The sequence below is a fragment of the Vigna umbellata genome, chromosome 2, assembly GCF_029865625.1.
Source record: "Vigna umbellata cultivar VRB3 chromosome 2, Vumbellata_1.0, whole genome shotgun sequence".
In the NCBI taxonomy this organism is placed as follows: domain Eukaryota; kingdom Viridiplantae; phylum Streptophyta; class Magnoliopsida; order Fabales; family Fabaceae; genus Vigna; species Vigna umbellata.
In genome coordinates this window covers 5,683,546-5,708,615 of record NC_142166.1, presented here as the reverse complement: position 1 = coordinate 5,708,615, position 25,070 = coordinate 5,683,546, and the positions used below count along the sequence as shown (strand labels likewise).

General features: G+C 29.2%; 3 protein-coding genes across 3 annotated transcripts; 1 reads left to right on the top strand and 2 right to left on the bottom strand.

Annotated features, from left to right (window-relative positions):
* Nucleotides 1-5,724: 5,724 nt before the first annotated feature.
* LOC124842409 (glycerophosphocholine acyltransferase 1-like) lies at nucleotides 5,725-8,972 on the top strand. Its single transcript, XM_047318882.2, has 8 exons — nucleotides 5,725-5,913; nucleotides 6,158-6,226; nucleotides 6,358-6,415; nucleotides 6,531-6,631; nucleotides 6,798-6,893; nucleotides 6,990-7,083; nucleotides 7,926-8,163; nucleotides 8,276-8,972. The coding sequence occupies exons 1-8, from the start codon at nucleotides 5,740-5,742 to the stop codon at nucleotides 8,574-8,576; spliced, it is 1,131 nt and encodes a 376-aa protein (XP_047174838.1). The 5' UTR covers nucleotides 5,725-5,739; the 3' UTR covers nucleotides 8,577-8,972.
* Nucleotides 8,973-10,680: 1,708 nt separating this feature from the next.
* On the bottom strand, nucleotides 10,681-12,375 carry LOC124842408 (hydroxyproline-rich glycoprotein family protein). Its single transcript, XM_047318881.2, has one exon. The coding sequence runs from the start codon at nucleotides 12,373-12,375 to the stop codon at nucleotides 10,681-10,683; it is 1,695 nt and encodes a 564-aa protein (XP_047174837.2).
* Nucleotides 12,376-21,494: 9,119 nt separating this feature from the next.
* On the bottom strand, nucleotides 21,495-23,623 carry LOC124839304 (uncharacterized). Its single transcript, XM_047315076.2, has 5 exons — nucleotides 23,380-23,623; nucleotides 22,676-22,728; nucleotides 22,203-22,446; nucleotides 22,012-22,129; nucleotides 21,495-21,808 (listed from the first exon to the last, which is right to left on the bottom strand). The coding sequence occupies exons 2-5, from the start codon at nucleotides 22,683-22,685 to the stop codon at nucleotides 21,746-21,748; spliced, it is 435 nt and encodes a 144-aa protein (XP_047171032.1). The 5' UTR covers nucleotides 22,686-22,728; nucleotides 23,380-23,623; the 3' UTR covers nucleotides 21,495-21,745.
* Nucleotides 23,624-25,070: the final 1,447 nt, after the last annotated feature.

Genomic DNA, 25,070 nt, shown 5'->3' with positions numbered 1-25,070 from the left:
TGGAAAGAAAAAAAAAATCAGATATTCATCAATTTCGTCGACGAATTTAGCGTAAACCTAAGATACATATATCCTCATCCTCTCCCTACACGGAGGGATGTTCAAAAAAAAGATTAGATATGTGTAATTTGATAATTAATTGATACGAGTATATCATTATCTTTATATCTAAAGTTTTTTTTTTTTTTGACAAAATGATTTAAGTAAGTGTGTCAACAATTTTATGAATATCTGTAGTTGTGAATATTTAAGAAAATATATTAATATGGAAGAAACTTACATTTACACTTAATTGTGAATATTTTCGTTTAAGAAAAAATATATTAATATGGAAGAAACTCACACTTAGTAAAATTATTGGAAATCTAATTTAAATTTAAGTTTCGTATTATCTAAAAATTAATAAAAGTAATCTATTATAATAAAGTTTTAGGTTATAACTAGAACTAATTTCTTATATATAAGTAGACACATTAAAGATTATTAAAGATTAAAGATTGTATTGAAATAATATTATTACTAATAAATGTAAATAGAGTATTATAGTAAAATAATATTTTATGTGATTGTTACATTATTGTTGAAAAAAAAAATTGAATATGAAATAATAATGATATAAATTACGTGTAGTTTACCTTATTTTAAGCGAGTATGTGTATGTTGTTTTGGTAAAGTTTTATTTTTAATCCTTTTATGATATATTATGAAAATTGTGTATATAATTTTTTTAAAATGACTGAATTATAATGATAAAATATTGTTCTCACAATTTTTTACATTATCGTGAATAAAATACTGCCTCAATAATATCTTTGAAATAGTTATTATAAATAAATTTGTTATATATGAACAGATATTTTTATTCATAAAAAAAATTATACCATCAATGCATTATTATTATTTCTATAAATTAAATAACATTATTATATTATAATAATGGTTGAAATTTTGAAATCGAGGCGGCGCGCAATCTCCGTTGAATAATTGTGCATTTGTGAGTGAGATTCACATATAAAATCAACACATACATACAATATAAAATCAACAAACACATAGCACCACATTTCACCAACCAATCCTATCTTCACAAATTCAAATTTTTAAATTCTAAACATTGCTTTTTGTTGACCAATATGAAATTTTTTAGCATATACTAACATGCTTTAAATGCTTAAATAAATAATCATTCACTTTCACTATAAAAATAAAGTGACCTTTCGAGGAAATTTAGTGATAGAATTTTTATAACTAAATAACTACCATTTAAGTATGAAATCATAATGTTTTGTAAATCCTTAAATTCATATTTAACTAGAAAATTTAGTTGTTTGATAGATCCAGGAAAAAAAATGTATGGCTTATCAAATTAAAATTTGTATACAGTGAGAGATTTATTTTTTATTCATATATCGTGAATGAACAATCGGATTAGTGTCGTGCAAAACAATTGGATTATTGTCGTGCAACTTAGATGCAAATTAGCGATTAGAGAACTTTGTTGCAAAAATAGCAAAATAGTATGAGCTAATCTCTCACCGATCGTTCACAGTTACTTGATTTATTATTTAATATATTTTTATTTTAAGTTTTGCAATGTACATTATGCGTTTTTATGAATAAATAGGATTTGTCGTTGAATAAATGAAATTATTTTCAATGGTGTTTGGGTTTAGGCTCTTGGGCCACCCAAATTACTTTCAATTTCAAGTACGTATTTTCTTCCTGCACTTACATAACTTATAATTGCACCACCATAATTTTTAAAATAATTATTTTATTACTCTTAATAGTTATTTTAAGATTATCTATTCTAAAAAAAACTAAAACAAGTCTTTTGAAATTTGAGTGCTTTCCCCACATCTCCGTTTTCTTCTACCTATAACTCCAACATTATAAATATAATTTTTGTTGAATATAACGAAAAAATATATATGGGACAAATTTCTCTGTGTTAAATATACACACAGGATTCTCTATTTATAATAAAAGAAATACGGACTAAGCTCAAAATACAAATAATAACAAATTAACTAAAGATAAATATAAAATAAAGATAATATATATAATACTCTCCCTCAATGTAGTGCATACAGAATTGTATGTTACTAATATAATCCGCAAAGACTCAGTGAAAATATCTAGTTCTGAATTCGAATGACACTAAATTACTAATGATTTACAAGATGACATAGAAGACGAAATACCAATCCATAAGACTCCCCATGAGCAACAAATATGGAGGTTGCTCCATGTAAATCTCTTATTGCAAATCGTCGTTGAGGAATGTCACTAATGGATATAAATAAACTAACAAAAATCATCTTTTTCATGGGAAAAAACATATATGAACGAGTCAAACGCAATGTTGAGAAAAGAGAGGTCAAAAGAGACACCAGCGGAAAAAGTCATGGAGGAACACGAGAGAGAAACTATAAAAATCAAAGATTCTTCAATCAAGACACCTCAAAAGGGAAAAAGAGCAACATCGATGCTCTGAATAACTGTCTTAGATGAGACAGGACATGAAACAACAAACGATGAACCTGAAAATAGAAAACGAGCTACCTCGACGCTCTGAATTACTACTAGACATGCCACCATGCACGACGAAAAAGGGAGCAAATCCATAACATCAAAAGACGCTGAAAGCGTGTAAGAGCACCGATGAAGGCGTCGTTAATGACATGGTGGTCGCCTAGCTGAGACGATCAAAACCATGTGATCGTCGATCAAAACTAAAACTTCGGTAATGGAATCGTCGCCGGTAGCGGTAGATGGCAGCGCCGTTGGCAGCGACAGATTTAATGGTAAAAGCACCGTAAACTTTTTCCTTAAAAGAACCTTAGGCTCTCGATACCATATTGAATATAGTGAAAAACTCTATATGAGATTAATCTCTTTTGTGTTAAATATACACACAGGGTCCTCTATTTATAATAGAAGAAATATGGGCTAAAACCAAAATATAAACAATAACAAACAAACTAAAATAAAAGATAAAAATAATATAACTAACAATTTTCAATAGTAAAAACTTTTATCAAGTTAACTTTTTTATTTCTCGGACTTTTCAAAACTGATTAAAAATTTTTTATTTTTGAATTGTACGTAAATTTTTTTATTTCTTATTTAACTTTTAATATATTAAAATTTTATTACAAAAAAAAATATAAAAAAAATTGTAACAAATATAAGAAAATATAAAAGTATATTATTATAACTTTTAATATAATCAAAAGATAAAAATATTTTTTATTGTATAGATGTGTGAAAGGGTTAAGAAAGTAAATAAAAAATTATTAATATTAGTTTTTATATTAATTTTCAAAAATATATTAAATAAAACTTCAGTGATATTGTTTGCACTATATCATCAGTAAAAAAAGTGGTGTAGGTTAGTATTTTGTTTGTTTGCTTCTTTGTTTCAAACTGTGTACTTGAAAATGGTATTAAATAATTTAATATATGAAATGATTTTCATAAATTATTTGTTTGGTTGAGTTTGTTGATTTTTAAGGAAATTGAATGGATAGATGATAAAAAGAAAAAACAGTTAAAAATATAATCAAGTTAGTATATGACATATATGATAAAGTGTTTGGAAATAACATGTATCATGACTTACGTCACAATAAATTGTACTTGTTATTATTAGTTATTGTTATTAGTAATGAAAAGTACGTCATAATAAATTTCATATATTATGTCAGGAGATAAAGTATATTATAATATACTTTATTATTATGACATATTTATCTACTTTGTCATAAAAAATGCAAAACTTTTATAAACTGTAACGTTAAAACACATGTGTTTTTCTACTAAGTAGTAAACTTTATTAATTAGTTGTATGAGTAAATTTAAAGCATATAAAAGAATAAAAGAATCATTCATGATTATAAAATTAGCATTAAGTAGTACTCAAAATATCCATTTATTACGGCATTAAAAAAAATTAGGTGTTACTGTGTATTGAAATTAAATTTTCATCTTAATAACTCACAAACAACTTTTCGTATCCATTTTTAAATAATGTCATTAAAACATTTTTTAATATATTTATTTGTTATATGTAACTAAGAACACTTCTGGAAACCTCCAGGAATCTGTGAAGTGGCATCAACCTTAATAAATTTGTCTTTCGTGGCTTTCTCACATCAACATCACGTGTCCTTCTCTTTCATGATGCTTGATGAACCTTCTTACGATTTTTAATATTCTCTTACATTTGGATTATTATCTTCAAAAACACCTTTCAACATTACTGTTCCTAATATTCTGACTTAGAATTGGGCTTAGGTGTAGGTTGGGTTACCTAAATTAGATCAATTTCTTTAATCATTAATATATTTAAACATTTTAATTGATTTTTTATTTAAAATTTAGTTTGATTGATTTTTTAAAAGTTTTACTTTTATTAAATGAGATATTTAAGTTTTAAGTTTTCTTAAAATTTGTAATATTTTTAATTAAGTGTATTGAATATTTTCATTTATTAAATATCTAAAATTTTTATATTAAGTTTATCTTGTTACTTATCAAATAAAGTGATCCAAATGACATTTGTTACACATTGTTTGTGTCAATATTATTTGATTTTTGGATTATTGTTTAATTTTGAAAAACGAATTAGTATACTTTTTTAATAAAAATAACATAAATATAGGTGTTATTGTGTATGTATCTGTGTTTTTTAAATATTTATATTATATTATAAGTTAATAATATATATAAATTGATTTAGTTAATATATAAAATAATAAGAAGTAATTTAGTATTAACAGTAAAAACTATAAATATAGTAAAAAAAAAAAGAAACTATTTCAAAATAGTTTTACTTTTAAAAATAGATAATAATTATATTTTAAAAAAATATTATATTATAAAAGGTAAAATAGAAAAGAAAATTTGTGTATACAAAAATAAATATCACTATTATATACAGATATAGATGAGGAAGATTTTATTTGTTTTTATCTTGTCTAAATTTGTGATATTATATTTTGAATTTGTAAAATTAAATGGTTAAGCCACTCTAATTAATGATAAAAATATAATTACAAGATATAAATATTTTAGATATTTTATAGATAAAATCTTTTAATATAGATTTAATAAAATATATCTAAATTTTTATGAAAAATTTAAAACTAAATAGGAGGAAATAATAAAACTTAATTAAAATTATAAAAATATTGATTTTAAATAAAATAAATAATTTATTTAAAACTTAATCAAAAGTTAAAATTTAATTAGGTCTAAATTTTTTTCTCAATTCACATGCTATTCATCTTATACAGTCCTTAGTTCTTTAAATGGGGATTGAATTGAAAAATTTATTAGGTTTCACGTATTTAATTTTTATTTTAAAATGATTTTATGAAATAAAACTTAAAGTAGAACAAGTTGTTAAAGGGTGCATATGTTATAATTGTTAGCATTAATATGTTAAATTTACAAACAATTTTAATTTTGTCGAATGCTTATATCGTGTTAACCAATTACAAATGATCTGTAATCTAGAATTTTAAAACAATTATTATACAAATTATTAATTTTTCAATGATATAAAATTTAAAATTATATAAAAGAAAATAGTTTTAATAGTGTCGGACCATTCAATTAAAGTTACACTTCTGGTTTATCAGCTAATACGCTTTCTTTGCTTTCAAATTTTCTTTATGAATCAAAGTATTGTACATGTACACGTGTGGTGTATGTGTATGTATTTATATATAGATGGATAGCAGAACAAAGAGGGCATATTTCTGTTTCTGCATACACCGCCATCTTTCTTTGTCTGAATCAATTCAAACACATATGGCTGTGTCTGATAACGAAGATCTTGCATCAGACTACACAGACAGCGAACCCTCTAAAAGGACAAGGCGTAGGTTCAGGGATAGGTCCAAGGTACGTTGTTACCTTAAATCCGTGTTTTTTTTTCTCTTTTTGTTATAAAACTTAGATGCATGTTCTTTTGGTATTGTTGGTGAATTTGATTTTATAGCTGACAGAAGAATAATATACAAAAACTTCATTTAAATGGCGTGACAAGTTGTGTGCTTTTCGTTTTTTCAATTTGATTTCTATGTATGGCTGTATCTGTTTTTTAATTTTATGATATGGGTTTGTTTTGTTTTGGCTGAAACTTAAGGAGGTCTTGTCCAAACAAGCTGTGAAGATAGTCAAACAAGCTGAAGAGCATGAAAGGTTCATTAACAAGGTGGGTTTGTTTCGCTTAATTTCTGATTCGTGTTTTTCAGCTATGGATTTCTTTTTCATCATTTAAGGCCATTTGGGTATGTTAATATTGAACAAGCTTTGAGTTTTTTATTTATTTCTGTGAATGTTCAGGTGACTCATCTTTTGGGGGTTCTTGGCTTCGGTGGGTTTTGCTTCCTCTTCGGGGCAAGTAAGTTGATTCTGATAGAACAGTGTATTGGTTTTTCTTTCTCTCTTTCTCTTTTGAGAAGATTCAATGCCTTCTTTATTGGTTTTCATATTTGATTACTCTCTTTTTTTACCAGAGCCACAAGCTGTTCCCTTGGTATATTGTTTGTTCTATGTCGTGTTTGTTCCTCTCCGTTGGATATATTACAGGTTCAAGAAATGGCATTACTACCTCCTGGTAAATGATGATAGACTCTATTTCAATACCTTTACTGGTTAAAATAATTGGAACAATGTCTTTTTGTTCTCATTATTATGAGGATACAAGTATTAGTTTCATGTGTTAAGTAGTAGAAAACTATATATGAAAGCAAAGCAATTAAGTGATCGTTCATATGTTTCAGGATTTTTGCTATTATGCCAATACAATCTTCTTGATTTACCTCCTTTTTTATCCAAGGAATGAAAAGCTTTTCATGGTTTGCTTTTCATTCGCTGAGGTAAGCATGTTCCCCCTTGATAATTTGATATCTTGGTAGAAAAATGGTTCATTTGTCATCTTTATGACTTAATGACTTATTCAAGAACTGTCGCAGGGACCATTAGCGTGGGCTTTGATTGTTTGGCGCTGCAGTTTGGTTTTCAGTTCTTTTGACAAAATTGTCAGTGTTCTTATCCATCTTCTACCTGGTAATGTTATAACTTTAATTTTTTAATCACTCCTCTTTTTTAAACAATAAAAAAATGTTTTCGATGGTCAAATATTGGGAATGACTGCAAAAAAGGGTCTGTATGTGTTATTGCATAGCGTGCACTAAGTAAATTTATATGGAACATTTTGATAAAGCGTATTTTACAGGCTTTGCGTTCAAATTCTATTATCTTCATGATTTCTCCATTCAATTTGAAAGGATTCTAGAATAGTATTGTGCATTGTGGTTGGTTTAACTTAAGTACTAGTTTTTCTGCACCTAGATAGATCCTTGTAGATGCATATTCAAACATCAATGTTCAATAGCTTCATGCAAGACATGGAAATGCCAGAAACTTTAATTGTAAAGGTGGATAATTTTGTAGAATATTTAATATTCTATTTGTACAGAACTCAATTCATGATTAAATTCTGTAAGGAAATTTAAAAAGCGGCTATAATAGTCAGAATGTATCCTTATCAAGGAATTTGGATTAGTTCATATGAAGGATTTCTTGATCCTTGCTTGAATTATGTGATATCTGCCAGATATAAAACCATTTGAGTCTTCTTCATCTAAGAATATGCCCCTAAATAAATCTGTATATTCAATTAATATATTTTATCCTGAATATTATCAAAATGTTATTTTAATACTTGTTTATCCATGTTGAACTTGAATTTCTGAATAGACATCAACATTAGAGCTGCTACAGTTGGAATGAACTTGTGACAGAGTGCTCAACTTCATGTCTCTTACTCTGCTTCCATTTTGGTTTTGATTTGTTATAGCCGTGTGAAATATTATGCTTTTAATGCAATAGTTTTCTTTTCTTTTCAGGATTAGTTTTCTTTTCTATTCGATGGTGGAATCCTGCAACCTTTGAAGCCATGCGACCAGAGGGAACTGCTGCAAGGGCTACATGGCCCTATGTTGAAGATAAATCCTATCTCTTTATGTGGTTGTTTTTGGTTCCCTTAGCAGTTTACATTCTGTGGCAGGTTCTATACTTCCTCATTGTCAATGTCTTGCGCAGACAACGGTTTTTAAGAGATCCTGAAGTCATGACTTCCTACAGGTAATCAAAGAACACTGCTAAACTTTTCACTTCATTTTGGAGGGGTGTGTTCTTGAGTGGTGGTGGAAAGTTCTCTGAAATTTCTCATTTTGTTGTCTTAACTGTTTCACAGGGAACTCTCCAAAAAGGCTCAGAAAGCAAACAATATGTGGTGGCGCTTAAGTGGCCTACTAGGGGATCAAAATCGCTTGTTGATGTACATCATTCTTCAAGGCATATTCACTGTTGCAACCACAGCACTAACTGTTCCCATATTCTTGTCCTATGAACTGTCTGTGGTTTTCCAAATACTGAAGATTTCTGCTTCAGTGTGGAATGGGGGAAGCTTCCTGATAGATGTAATGCCTAGGCAGGTAATTCTCAAGGAGAAAAAGAAAACAGAAATGCAACATGTTCCAAATCAAAATCATTAGTGATTAGAAAATTGTAGGTAGTTCAACAATTCTTCATGATATTATATATATATATATATATATATATATATATATATATATATATATATATCCATTTAGTCACACCTTATTACTCCTGCTGTGTATATTACAAGAAAACCTCAGTGTAACCGATCTACGGTTCTCAAAATGTAGAAGTGGAATATACCAATGCGCATTCCATGTGTGCCTTTGTTCTGATGGGCACTTTGTAGAACAGTCTTGAAAAGTATAATTTCTGTGTTCCTTCCAGAGACTGACGAATTTTAGTACACATGTCCTTAGTACTTCCTTTAATGTCCCTACCACAATTTTGTGTCTGTCACATTCAAAAGCTGCTAAAAATCAACAATGGAATGATCAAATCCATTATGAAAATCTCATCAAGGTGGGCAGGATCAAAAGCCTTTAATTCTGGAGGGCAAAATTAAGCTGCAAATTTCATAGAACATGGTGTATTTGAAGATATAGTTGAAATTTGAATTAATAAATGTATGCATTAATGAAACTCAAATGAAATAGCATGTGTACACTTGTGTATTTGGATTAGTTGGCTGAATAGTTGAACATTTATGAGAGAATATGTGAGTGAACACTTTAGGGACGAAGAAAGGGACACCTATATTAATTCAGAGATTTGTTTAAGATGTTAACAAATACTCAGCCAGTGAACTTACTGCAATTAATACATATTACTAGCGTAGATAAAACACATATCTGTGAATGATGAATGAAATACTAATTTAGGTATTACTGAACATTGTTTTCTTTCTTTAAGATAACCCAAAAAATTGTATAGACAAAACTCATACCTCTGAAAACGTTGCATTTCCAATGAATTGCGAAATATGTTAATATATAGTGAAATATGAAAGTACCCAAAAACTACTTTTCTTTCTTTGTAGTGAAATTTAAACATAACTAAATATTACAAAAGCAATTTACAAAACAAATTCATAAGATAAAGTTTTTATTTACTTATATTTTATAATTTAATTATATTTGTGATTGATGTTAGACATGTTTTTTATATTTAATTTTACAAAATTAACTTAATATAATAAAGTTTGTACTTAATTACTATCATTTAACTGCATCTCTTAATTCATTTCACAAAACATTGTATTTTAGTAGGAAGAGATTTACACTAACCTATATTTATAGTTATATATCTTTAACCTATGTGAGATATTTAAAATACTTTAAATCCACAACAATAAATAAGATATAAAAATATAGTGAACAGATAATTGTATTATAATTATTAGATTTTTGTGTATTTGAGAAATAATCAGGTAAATTAAGTGCTTCGGATATAATAATTAAGTAACTTTGTTCCTTTTATTACGTAATTTGTTGACACAGTCATAGACGACAAGTTAATTTTTTAATCATTTAAACAAGAGGATTGTTCTTACTTTTTTTAAAAAAAAAATAAACATGCTTTTTTAAAAAGAATGAGAAAAGTTTATATATCATCCTGGGAATAAATTTGGTTAATTATTTAACAATAAAAAGGAGTGGCTTGGGGTTTTGCTTGCATGGATGAGGACAGAGATGGCTGGTGTGCCCAAAAGAAGGAAGGAAAGGAAAGATTCTTAAGGGAACTGAAAGTGCTTCTCTTTAGCCCTGAAAGCTAAGCATATACTTCAAAATTTATGCTTTATCCACGTCGTTAGAAAATGGATTTTAGGCTAATTCAATGATCTTTATAGAACTTCTACCACATCACAAGAAGAAAGTCAAAAGTCAGCAACGAAAATGTTGAAGAAACACAATCACATTTACTAGTGGTAGTGAACAATCAGAATGATGTTGCACTGGAGAAATTGGTTGGTTGAAAAACTACTAGAAGCTCCAATAGGACATCAAAAACAGAATCAGAGCCCTAGTTAAGTAGTGCTATACAAATATGTTAAAAAAAATGACATGAATCACTGAAAGCATGTGAGGGAAATAAAACAAACTCAAACCCATACCCAAGATGCTCAAGCATTCATCAGTAGCAGGCTCTAATACCTGAACTAAAAAAATACCATAATTAGAGCCATGTTTTTTTTTTTTGTTTTCTTCACTCATTCGTTTTCTACAACCTACGAGGCAACGAGACATTGCTTTTCTCCTTCAAGGAGTTCAGTTTTTCGAGCTTCCACTCTCCCCTGCGCTTAGCGATGAAAGATTCGGCTTTAATGTTCACATCGGGGCTGGGACAGAAAACGCCGTTACCATCCGTAACGCTCTCACTCACTGTACTTTCCGATACATTCATTATAATCTCCTCCCTTTCTGGAGAGCTACACCGCGAGCTCTGGTTGCTGCGTATCCTGACGAAATCTCCACGGACCACGAACTTCATCGCCTTCATCTTGAACGGCGGAGGCGGTGGCGGAACGGGAATCAGCGGCGACTGGTTGCCGATGTTAGCTGACTCGTGAATCTCGTCGTGGAAATTGACGCTTCTGCTCGGCAGCGGTGGTCGCCCCGTGTTTCGACGGCGTGGAGGAGACGCAGGAGACGGAGGAGGGTTGTGGCTCTTGCGCTTGGACCACCGCTTCGACGGCGGAGGAGGTGGCGGGGGTGGTGGCGGTGACACTGAGTGGATTTTCTTGCTCTTGCCTAGTCCTTTTCGGAATAGACTGTGGAACATTGAAGTTGGTGGCGGAGGAGGTGGTGGAGGTGGCGGCGTTGGTGGTGGCACTGTCGTGCTGTTCGCTAATTCGTCGGCATTATCTTCGTAGTAATGTTGATCGTGGTTATTTTTTGCTCTTTGCTTCTTCTTTTTCTTTCGCTGGTTGGAGAGAACTGAAGCCCAAACCATCGCTATCTCTCTCTTCACATTGCTCTTCTTTCGCTCGCTCTTACGCTCCGATCGCAACTTCGCCGACGGAGGAGGCGGTGTCGGAGGAGCCGGAGGAGGAGAGCGGATCGTCGTGAACTCGCGCTCGTCGAGCTCGACGGTTATCTCACTGACTCTCTCTGTTTTCCGATGCGACCGTCGTGCATTGCGACGGGCCGATTCCGGCTGAGGAGGAGGCGGCGGCGGCGGTGGTGGAGGAGTTGGCGTAATTGATTTCACCGGCGGTGATGAAGGACGAGTTTCGAAGGTATCAACCGGAATTTCCTTTTCTTCATCGTCTTGTTGTTGATGGTGTTGATGCTGATGTTGTGGTTGTGGTTGTGGTTGTGGTGACAGTGATGGTGGTGATTCCGGCAATCGTTTGCGGTGGTCGAAGGCGGGGAAATGGTCCCTAGCCGGCGTGCGGAACTGCTTGTCGATTTCAAAGTCATCAGAGAAGCGGAACTTGTACCGCTCATCGCCGGTTTCCCACTGGCGCAGATCTGGATAAGAGCTGCTGTTTCTTCTCATCCTCAACGGTGTATCACCGGTTGCAGGTGACTGAAACCGGTTGAGAGGGGTATCATTAATATACTCCTTTCTTTCCCCTGTGAACCCAAGCCACTGAGATTGTCCTTCGGAAGGGACTCGTCGAAACGCAGCATTTCGATCCGGAACGGCGTCGTGGTGGTTATTTCTTGGGGTCTGTTCATCGTCGTTTCGTCTGGCAAAGACGCCGCACAGGATTGCGAAAACGACGATGAGGATGTTGAGGGAGTCCCAGCTGGTCTTGACGGAGGCAGGGCGTATGAGGCGCGTGGCGGCGGAGAGGAGCGGCGGCAGAGCGAGGAAGAGGACGGTGAGTATGACGATGGGGAAGAGAATGATTATGAGTGGAGGGCTAAGTAAGGGTGGCGATGAGTGCCAGGAGCGACGGTGGGGCATGGTGGTTGGTGGTGGTGATGAGGGTGGGAGAGAGCAGTGAGGTAGGGGACAACGTGAAATGAAATTCTTAAAGTGGAACGACAACGTAACTTAACAAATTGCAACCTCTTTCATTCCGACCATGGACAGATAATATACTTGGAGTAACAGGTACTCCCCAAACTCTCCATCTTCATTTATTTAATCACATTTTAGAAGAATTATTCTGAGAGAAAAATAATTATCTTCTAAACAAAAAGTGTATTACGTTATAGTAATTTTATTGTGATTTTAGAATGATAATATGGAGATTAACATTTCATTATTTTCAACGGAGGAAGATACAAGACTTTTAATCAAATATATAAATGTAATTATTATATTTATATTTGTCGCATTTTCAGCTTTCTTGAAGAGCAAATATCTATATTTTGGTGTTGAAGTCGAATTCCTTTGTGGGGTCATGCTTGACATAACAACGCATCTTAAACTAATATGAAAAAGGTTGATTATTAAAAATCTTAAAAGAAATATTATAGAACAAAGGATGTTCCTAATTTGTTGTAATCTATGCCGAACTTAGAAATTTACCTTGTTAATATGTGGATAACAAGGATTTTTAACCATATTTCTGCACAGCGAAGATTGAATATATGAAACGCGAATTGTATAGAAATAATACAATAGACTTAAGTAGGTTTTGATATATTTTAGAAAATTTTGAAAACGATTGAGATGTTACCTCCTTATGACATTAATCTTAAATTATGAACACAACTTATGAACGAGATTCCCATGGTTGGGCACTCGGGCCCCAAACTTTTGAAGTTAACATTATTTTGTCCTATTTTTTTTTTCTTTTTCTTTCTTATTTGAACTTTTGAAGCACTTGCTATAATTATGTGTTGCTTGGTGTGTAATAATATATGAGTTCCATCAATACAACATATTTTAAGCTAGTATTCAACAACAAGGGTATACTAGATCTATTCAAGTTGAAGTCTTTGAAAGTGTCGCAGATCACTCAATCCAATACAAGTCTTCGAAAATTTCAAAGGAACACAATGTATTTGAAGAAATGAAATCGTTTCCCATCCGAAAAACAAATATATCTACTTTTGTTAACATTTTAAATCACAAATTAAAATATTAAATAGTTAGAAATAAAAGAAAATTCTGTGTAAATAAGTTATCCTCATACAAGGAATAACCAATGTACCATTTAAAAAAAAAACTATCACTTTGTAAAAAATATTCAAAATATCTGTTTAAAAAACATCTTTCGAAACACGATGACAAATTGCAACTTGTGGGCCAAACAATGTCAATACCAAGCAAATTCAATTAGCGACATTTCGTATATAACATGATAAACAAAACCCCTTTACTTGTTCCAATCCAATTTTTAAGTTCATTCTTCTAATAAATCACGTTGTCTTTATCCTCCAATTGAATCTACACGTATTAAAAAGTAACAAAGAAGAAGGGGAAGAATAAAAATATTTGAGAAATGGACAAACAAAAAGAAATTAAGAAAACAAAACTTACATTGTTTCAACAATCTCTTATTTTGTCCCAACTGTGTCCATAACCCATGGTACCTAGATTTTTGCACACACATGCTCTGGTCAACTAATCTATGTTTTTCCTGTATTTTTTTTTTCTCACAAATAAATAAAGGTTGGGAGAAAGAAGAAGTACTATGAATTTGTACTGGTACGTGTTTGGTTGGGCTTGCCCCTGAATGATTGGAGTGTGTAGGCAATGATTGAAACGCACTTCCTTTCCAACAAGAGAACGCTAAAACTGGCTTTTCGGGAGCGCACTTTTTTAAAAGATGAAAACCCCAAACGACACTTTAATTTTTTCTCCTTTGAAAATTTTACTGTAGGAGTCATTGTTGGCACCCTATCCATTCATCGTTCTTTATAGCCTTATGCCCTCTCTTCTCAATTCTCATCAACCTCTACTTTTGTCTGAAACATCATTTCACCTAACACACTTCAAAAAAAATTAAAAAATAAAAATAAATAAAAACTATTCACTGGACTAAAGTTATATTTTTTTAATTTCATATTCAAAATAACGTTTACATGAATTTAAGTTCATTCTCACATAGACCGATTTTTTCTTATAGTACTTATTGACTTAATCATTAAGTACTTATTTATTATGTAACTTAATATACCCCTTTCACACTTCATAATATATGTGTAAAGATGCTTCTACTTTCAAATTAATAACACGTATGAGTGACACCGAATACTATCTATATCATAGCATTATTTAAGCAATTAATCTTAAATGGAAATTAAATATAAATTTCTTTCTTTAAGATTTTACTTGTATCTTTTCTATTTAGGATATGTGCGAGAACATTAATATCAAGATATTCAAAAACATTTTCTAATAAGACTTGTAAAACATTAATATTTTTATTACGTATTAATAAGAGCTTATATTGTTATTAAAATCTTTAGACAACCAATCACAAGTTAAGGTCCACATGTAAGAGTTTATTAAGAATAATATAAGTTGATAATAATATCGTATATACCATTTATTGATAATGTCTTTACAGATACACATTCTCCCTAATTCAAATAAAACAAAAGTACTTATTTTATATTAAAAAAATTTCTCATAAATATATAAAAAAGAAGACACATCTCAATCTTAAATTGATCATTTCAACTTTTCTAACAACAATATCACTTTTTATAAACATGAGTTTGATTATCAATTAATTCAAAATGAGTTTGATTATCAATCAAATAATCCAAAACTTTTTTGCTGGACAACTAATTTTATAGAAATTTCCTAACAGTCAAAATGTAGTTGAATAGATGTGGTTGGATAAAATTATTTGCAATTTAGGTCTATATATTTCGAATGCATTTTCACAATTTAAAGAAATTATTACACAATTGTAATTTAAAAAAATACTGTAGTTTTGGTCCTTTAAAAATAATTCAAACTAATTAATATTCTTAATGTTCATTAAGATATCCATTTTTAATTTTATTTTCTTTAATTTGTTTTTATCTCAATAAAAACAATATTATATTCATCGAGCACGGGAATCATTTTAGCTAAATGATTTGAATTTAATCTACGAAAATAATTATATCATATTATTAAGTATTTAAATTTACGAAAAAAATAATATTTGATTTTGTATTATGTAAAGGTTGTCCTATTTCTTGTACTTTCTTAAAAAAGTGCATTTTGTGCCGTTTTGCGTCCATATTTATTGCCTGAACCACATTTTTTACTTTTTATACTCTCCTCTTTTTTTGGCTGAAACTCGTGATATTAAATCATGTAAAATCACCATGCATGCAATTTGCCATCAAATCAAGTTTTTCTTTTCTTTTTCACTTTTTCCTGGTTCATTGAAGAGTGACTGAATCTTAATAAAATAAATAAATAAATAAAAGATGGCCATAGAAGTAGGAAAAAAAATATTATTTTAAGAATTAAACAAAGGGACACCACTTTGGATAGAAATCTTTTAACTACCAATCTCTTTATGTGGACAATATAATTATATATATATATATATATATATATATATATATATATATATATATATATATGTATATATATGACTATGAATATAAATAGACAAAAGTATTAGTTAATCCCTATCTATACGTATCAGTTCTTGAATTGGAAATATCTCTTTAATGAAGTTATGAATTCTCAATAAATTTTCATAGTCGATTACGACCATAATAAAAAATATTTAAATAAAGTTACTGAAAAGTAATATTACGATAATCAATTTTATTTAAACAAAAATAAAAACTTTGTCCAAAAAATAAGTACTCAAAATTGAAAGGAAAGAAAAAACCTGTTATAATGCAACCCTATAACCTACAAATTCTTAAATTCATAAATAAAGTTATTTTATTTTATTTTACAAATTTGAGCCATTAATTTAAAATAGATTAAAAAAAACTAAAAATGTGAAGAAATAAAAAACTTTGACTGACATGCTATAAAGTGGAGTGTAGTATAGTTGTAATTAAAGTGTTTTATGGAAATATATAAAAGAAAAAATGATAGTGCATGACAGATAGAAATATACCAAACCCTAAAGTTTTGAAGCACAACAGATATTGTCTAATATGTTGTTGATAGGGTAGGGATAATATTTTGACATATATTGTCATGCACCATCATTATATATATCACTTTCGTCTTCTGCCCCCACTCAACCACATAACCACTGTTCATCATCGAATATATCAAACCAATATTAGTTATTGTTACTGTGTTGTTTATTTAGAAGAGATGTGTCCATATTTCAAATTTGATTTCGATACTTAAATTTTTCTCTTCACTAATATGATATTACCCTTTTATTATTTTTCACTATTTTTTATAATTATTTTAAGTGTAAGATTGAATGTCTATTTAAAACAATTCTTTAGTTTTTTTTTATCTTGAAGTCTTTTTGATATGATATTTTGTTGTCAATCTTATATATACTTGTTAAAAGTGTTTTGATGTTAAAATCACTTCAGGTTCAATAGGTTAAAAGAGTTAATGTCATAATAAAAACACAATGTCCTACCTATCATATTTTTTATCTATATTTATAATTTTCTTCGTAGATTTGTAATTAGGATCAGTATAATTACAATCCAATTTTCTTTAAACCTAATTACTGAGTTGTTTATGCTAATTAAATGTTTAAATTATTTTAATTGCAATCGATTGGTTTTCTCCATATCCCAAGCAGTCGATTGCATTATTGCGAGCGATCAATACATACCCTACACAAGTCCCCTAACCTTAAGTGTGGGCGAAGATCAGAAGTGAAAAAGGTTTGTTGTCTCTTGATTGCTCCCTTGAAAATATGATCGTTGGCAATGAGTGGACGTGCTAACTCATGAATCATGCTAATGCCTCGTGAATTGCACATTCAACATTGACATTTAATCTGTAACATCAGGTTCACTCAGCCGTTGAATGGTGCTGGATCTAACGATCATGGTGGCACAACGTGTCACTTGGATTTTCTATAAATAAGGATCAGGCGGTCCCATCATTTTCACCTTTTATATTCACATAACTCTTCTTGGACTACATAGTTTCTAATTTCTTTTTGTTGTTCAAAGAGATAATGACTGCTACTAGAATTTCCTCATCGGAAGGATCCTCTGGTTGGGAAGACAAAAGTTACGCGAATGACACTTCTTCGTCGTCTTCATCGCTTGGGTCATCTTCAAGGGAGATTGAATAGAGTTTGCCAAACCAATAGTAGTATTGCACCTGTACATACTGCATTAAGGGTTGATCGGAGATGAGAACCAATATAAGGTTAGAGAGAAGTCCATGAAAAAGCGTAGTGAACACTGTCGGGAAAATCATGTCAACACAACAACTAAAGGGGACAAGCTGAACTTATCGAAAATAAATATTGCTAAATTACAACAACTTAAATATTGACAAGATAATAACCAATAAAATACAAATGGTAAAGTTAACCATAATTTGTCTCCTAATAAACATAGAATTGATTTCTAACAAATTACTTTTTAAAATATTTATATGTTAAAAGGGTTAGTCAAATACAATAAAAATAAGAAGATAAAAATAAACAAAATTAATAAGATATTAGATAACAAAATAATAAATGAAAGAAAGAATTAAAATTGGAAAAATAATAAGGAAAATAAGTGTATTCCACTTATTTATCAAAATATGATTCTTCATTAATTATCTAAGTATTATCATTCAATTAATTAAGGAGTCTTTATGATCTTCACGTGATTTTAATCATCGCAACTAACCTTTTTTTCTATGCTCTAAACAATTGGAGTCGATTTGTACCAATCGGTACATACTATACAAAATTATAAAAATTTATTTCTTTTATAACTATTTTATCATTGAATGTTAAAATATTTTTTCTTTTAAATTTTAGATTTGGAAGGTAAGACTTATCTACAACTAAAACAATTTACAAAGTGATCCCTCTATCACTCTCACGTGCCACTCCTACTTTCCATTTCACACATCATCTTACATTCTTTCTTTTTCATTGCCAATAGTTATTCAATGTTTCATTATTCAATGTTTTATTGTTTCAGGGTAAAATGGAATTTAAATCCTTTTCAATATGTTTGAAATTTTAGAATAATTATTTTATTAAGATGTATTTTTGTATATTTAATAGTAACACGTAACTTATAACTTAAAATCATTTTTTCTTTAAATTTTTAAAACATTTTTTGAAAATAAAATTATAAGGAAATTTTAAATTTTAAAACTAATAATACATCTTTTTACAATCGTAACAAAAAGTTTTCATTTTCATCTTAACTTTAAACTCAATTTTGATGATTGTGTTAGTTTATTATGTTAACTTATATATGTGACAAAATGTACACATATCATAATGAGAATCTACTAAGAGATAAACTTAATTTATAACTTGAGAATTAAAGTGGAAAATAATTCTTAGAGGGTTTTATTAATTCTCTGTAATCTTCTATTTATAAAAATAATTTAATAAAAAGTACATAATAAATAGAATAATTTAAACACAATATAATCATAATAAATAATTAAACTTAAATTGTATTTCCTTATATAATTTCAAAATTGTGAATTATCATCTATCATAACCAAATTTATTATTTGTTATTTTTATTGTTTTGCTTGTTATTAAACTAATAACTAATATTTAACTCCACGTATATCTCGGTTTAATGTCTCAATAGGTCCCTATTTTTGTTCAGAATTTGAAATAGGTCCCTTTATTTTTTGGCGTCTCAGTTAGATCCTTATTTTTGTTAATTTGATGCAAATAAATCCTTTCCGTCAATTTCATCAAACGGCGTTAATGAATGTGTGACGTAGCCTGAGGACAATTCTGAACAAAAATAGGGAACTATTGAGACATTAAACCCATATATCTCTCTCGGTAAGAAAAAATATATTAAAAATTTCATATTAACTAAAAATCAAATCAAATTACAGTATGTAAGTTGATATAAATTTTATTTTATAAACCAATTTTACAAGTTAAATAAACTTAAAATCTACTTTTCAATATATATGAAACTATTTAAAGTACTTTTATTTGATTGCATATAACAATAAGGTTTAACTATTGAATGTTTGGTTTGAAGAAAACTTTAAACCGGTTATCTTAGATAAGGAAGAAATACTAAACAAAAATAAAAATTAGGATTCATATATATTTTTATATTTTATTTTCATCTACTATATTTCTCTTACATGGAAGTCAGGGAATTCACGGGTGTGTATATATATATATATGCTTCTTTTAGTATAAATAAATAATAAATAGTAAATAAATGAATAATATATCGTTTTACAGGGTTTTCTAAGCGGGTGTGCAACTCAGAATAATGGTAAATAATTAAAATTAATCCACGTGCTATTAAATTTTTTTGAGTTGAAATATAAAATTCATGATTTCACACCTAATACAAAAAAGAAAAGCCCACGCGGGTGACGTAAAACAAAAGTATTTTTATCTGTGGGACATATGTAGTGTTTTGTTATAGCCATCTCATTAAAAACATAAATATTGTTTGAATGTTTGTTATGTCTTATGATAATTTCTTAGTAAAATAATTTTCTTTTATACTCAAATGTTGACCTTTTAAAACTATTAGATTGGATTATGGGTGAGCTAATTATTCATACAAATTGAAATTGCACTTAAGATTTGATATTCTTTTTCCTCTATTTATATGTTTTGGAAGTATATTTGACTCTGACATTAGTATTAGGGGATTTCTTACTTTACCGTATTAGTGAAATGATTGAGATATATTTATGTTGTCTTCCAAATTTGTATACGGATTGGTATAATTTAAAATGGAAATTTATATTATGGATTATTCAATCTGAAATATATTTTATATTTTGGATTGTTTTATAAGTTTACATTTTGAATTATATAATTTAGAATATTAATTTGTATTGTAAATTGTACAATATGTAACTATTTTGTATTTTAGATTATCTTTCAGTTTTATTTTATGAATTGTATAATTTTAAATGTAATTTACATTTAAATTATCATTGTAGATTATTTAATTTAAAATATAATTTACATTAAAGATTATATAATTGTAAATATAATCTACATTTCAAATTGTTTTGTAAATTTATATAACGGATATAAATGTAAATAATCCAAAATATCTACGGATTATAATTAAAAATATGAAAAAAATCATATACTATCCTTTTGTATTAATTTCCGCGGGAGTATAATTGAAATTTTAGAAAATATGAGGTGTAAGAAGAAAACATAGAATTGTCGGAAGAAACTCCCTAGTATTATCTTCCATTTGTGCTTTTCTCACCTGTTTAAACCACACATATGAAGCCCAATTCAAATCCACACACATAAATAATATTATTTTATTATAATTTAATCTAACGTAATACTATAATTTTTTTTTGAGAAATGATCTTCTTTTACCATTTCTGGATAAAATGAGTATAATTTGTTTAGGTTTCTACTATTTTCTTATAATGTTATAATTAATCGTTGTTTCAAAAGTGACCCTATTAACATTTATATATTGATTTGAGAATTACAAATTTATAAATATTATATGTGTAATTGGCAACTTAAATTTTCAACGAATATTTATTCTATCTTTTTTATATTCTCTTTCTTTTCTTGTTGTTTTTATTTTGGCATTGTGAATTTCATCGCATTTTCAGTTTTAAATGCACAAGTTAGGCTCGTATATTATGTAAGTATTAGTAAAATAAATTAGATATAAAATTATAATTTGTTTTTAGAGTTGCAGTAACATTGACTAAGATAATAGGATTTATGCCGATAAGAAAAATGATACAGCATTATTTTACCGAATAATACAATCAGTTGATTTTTCGAGTTTAACTAATCAAGATTTTTTTAAAAACATGGTTAACAAAAGTAAAAATTTTAACAATAAATTCATAAAATAAATGTGAAAGTGATTATTTCTATTTGTAATTTTAGATATTAAAAAATAATATTTTTAATTATTTTAAACATTACATATATTTGACATAAATTTTAATGCTTGCACATTTAGTGAATTCTGCCTTAAGACATGACCACTATTCTTTAACATGTGCTCTTATGATTATAGCAAAATCAGTAACAAAATTCTCATAACATGAATGCAAAAATCTGTGTAAGATTCGTAAGAAGAAAGTGAAGATTTCTTTTGTATACACTTAATACGCAAATCTAGTACGGGTGACTTCTCATCCTTCTCTAATGGTACAGAGTAGGCAGGATCTTCAAGCATATTTTTTCATCATACTTGGTTATATACACATGCAATTGTTTCTGATATGTATTTTTCTTCATACTTTATTACTGGAACTGGCATCAGGGTGAGCGTAAATGAAGAATAGTTCCTATGATCAGCAATGCTACTGTGAATATTAGTGCCTGCAAGATCACATTGCATTAAAAAAAAGAACAAACCAAGCAAACTACAATAATACTTTGAATATGCAACTAGGATGATGAGAATATATACACAGAAAAATGATATTGTAGTGGTCTATGTTGAGAATGAAAAAGGCAAGCTTGAGCACATAGAAATTAAACAAGAGAGAGAGAGAGAGAGAGAGAAAGAAGAGAAATGTTACAGCAATTGCAGAAGCTCCTAATCCTGCCCTTTCCCTAGGATCCTTTCTGTAATAGTTTCCAAAGTAAAGGATCGTGGCATAATACCACAGAGGTGGACACAGAAATCCCAAAAGAAATCTGAAATTAAACACAGAAAATCATAAGGCAAGAAGAAGAGAAAATTTGGGAAGAGAGTAGATGAGTTACTTACGAGAACCATCCAATTCCACAACCATAACATGGAAGGGGTCTGTCATAAAGTCCTGTTTGGAAGTCCTCAGGACCTCTGATTAAGGTATAGGTGCCCTTTTCAGGGTCTCCACCTTCCATTGCTTGACCTCTAAAAATTGAATAATTTCTGGCAGATGGCCTCAGAAGATCAAGATGCTTATCAGAGACTGATGTTGCCAATTCCACACCATTTCTCAAATCAACACTCTCTTCCATACCACAACCTGTTCTCAAACCAATTCACATCTCATGTAAATGCTTTGAGTTGCATTGTTCGTTGACAAGTTCCAAATGCATTATACAAGTACTGAATGCAGTTATGTTGTAATAGTGGGATACCAAGAACATGACCATGAACATGCCAAGTAAAGACAATCTGATATGCTTATCAATTGCTGATAGAGGAACAATTTTCTTAATAAATTAATAAGAAAAACTTTGACTTTTGAGTACCTTTATCCATTTGTTGTTGTTGTTGAGCTGGTTCAAAACAAATATTAAAATCCCTGTTTCACAGAATTTACTCAAGTGTCAGAAAAAATAATTATTTGTGAGACCAATATGTTTCGCTTTAGAGGTAGATAAAAGAGAAAAATACACAGCAATTGCAAGCATGATATGACAGTTTTGAAGACATTAAAGCTTAGAAAAATACCAATGTATGATTTATAGAACTCAAAATCTGAGGGAAGAAAGTCTTCCCATAGTTTCTTACAAGAAACAGTGTCACCAAAGTACCAAATTCTCCTTTACACTTAATTTTTCAGTTGTTCTCAGTTCTGAAAATAGGGGAATTCTAGTATTTTACCATGAACATTAGAATATTTGTTCATGACTCCCTCAGGGCAAGAGGTTTCGAACTGTAGGGTTTAATATTCATCAGTTTTGAAAACAAAACCATCTGAACCGGCAAAACTATTACTCATCTAAATCATATAGATTAAGGAACTAATCATCCATTGTACTGCAACAGTTATCAGAACAGAAACAACACATCCTTTGTATAACAACACATGTAGGAAAATGAAAAACAACAAAGTAATACAATAGTTACCAATTATGATGATGAGAAAAAAGGAAAAGGCTTTTATGCATCAGAAGGAATACCCTTCAAGAAAACAAAAACAAAAACAGGAGAAGATCATAGAAACACTTGCCTTGAAAGAGCAACAAGAAGTTGCAGTGATCAGAAGAGATAAAGGGACAGAAAGTTATTTGAAAAGGGATTCTGGTTTGTATTGAAGAGATGTTGTTGAAAGATGATAAGATTGGTGTTACCCCATTTCTCCCTTGTATCAAAATCGCATCCGAACATAACAAAAGTTGAAACAGCTCGAAGCTGAAGAGAATTGACAATGTCTTTGTGTTCCTAAATCATAAGAACCTTAGTTTAATGCAGCAATTTGAATAATAAATAAAAGTTGTGTGTTTCTTTGTGTGATATTTAAGTTGTCTTTATCACATAGTCAATTGTGCTACATGACAGTTTATTTACGCAGCCTCCTTGCCTTGCCTTGCTTTGCTTTCACATTCTTCTCACTAATTTCCTCCTAAATACCACTTTTTTCATACCATTTTTTAATATATATTTTCAGTATTGATTATTTTTTATAAACCATAAACTTGTGTGAATTTCATGATTTTGAATAAATTTAAGAAGATAGTGAAGAATATATATTTTAAAAATTGTTAGAAAATATCTCCATTTATGGTAAAAACCTTAATTTCTTGCAAATAAAAATCAATGGAGCCAAATTGTAGATGACTATTATTTAATCCTCTTGATTGACGCAGCTCTTGTATTATTCACAAAAGTGTCTTTTGATTGGTCAATGGTCAGCTCTGGGCAGTGCTAGGTGGTGGAATATATATATATTTACAATAGATTGGTACGGAATTTTATATGAATAGTTAATAACAATAAACATTTGAATAATGGTTTTGAGCAAAAATATGTGACTAAGTGATCGTCTTTGCATTTGTGTTTGGTGAAAAGACATTTTAGAATTCTCAAAAGTCAAGGATTTGTTTTGAAATTGAATTATAAATATTTTTTTTATGTGAGTATATTCGTTTTTATTGTGACAAAAAGATATTGGAATTGATGGAGTAGGTTAGAAATATGATTCACATATAATTTTCTAATAATACTATATATATATATATATATATATATATATATATATATATATATTCATTTGTTATATTTATTTTTATGTGTGTGTGGTTTCTATATTTATTTTTATTTTACACTATTAGAATATGGTTATTTCATTTGTTATTATAAATCTTTTTATTGTTGCCTGATTTTAAAGAGAAAAACTATATTTTCTTTTGTTATTGGTTTATGTATTCCTTTGTTTTGTTAAGGAAAATAAAACACAAATTTCATATTTTCCTCGAATACTAGGAACGAAATGAATGTTCAATACAGATTACAAATATGTCAAATTTGCACACAAATTTTCAGTACAAATTGGCAAATCATTTTGTTATATATGTTTATAAATGTTGTTTTTTTGGTTTTATAAAATAACTTGTTGTTTATAATAGCTAAAATCTAGTAGAGATTTTTTTAAATAAATTACTTTTATGGATTTAAAAATTTATAGTTTATAATTATTTCATAATAGCTTTTTTTAACTTCATACATGCTTTCTTTAATGACATAACCACTAATTAGAATGGTTCAAGATTAGTATCAAACATAGAATTACTTTCATTTTGAATGCATCAGTAGAAGTATTTAATACAAGAAAAATACATAAACTACTTGGCCACATGTTAGAAAATAATAGTTTACATTTGAAGTTAATTTTATTTTTAATTGTTTAAAGTTTTTTTATGA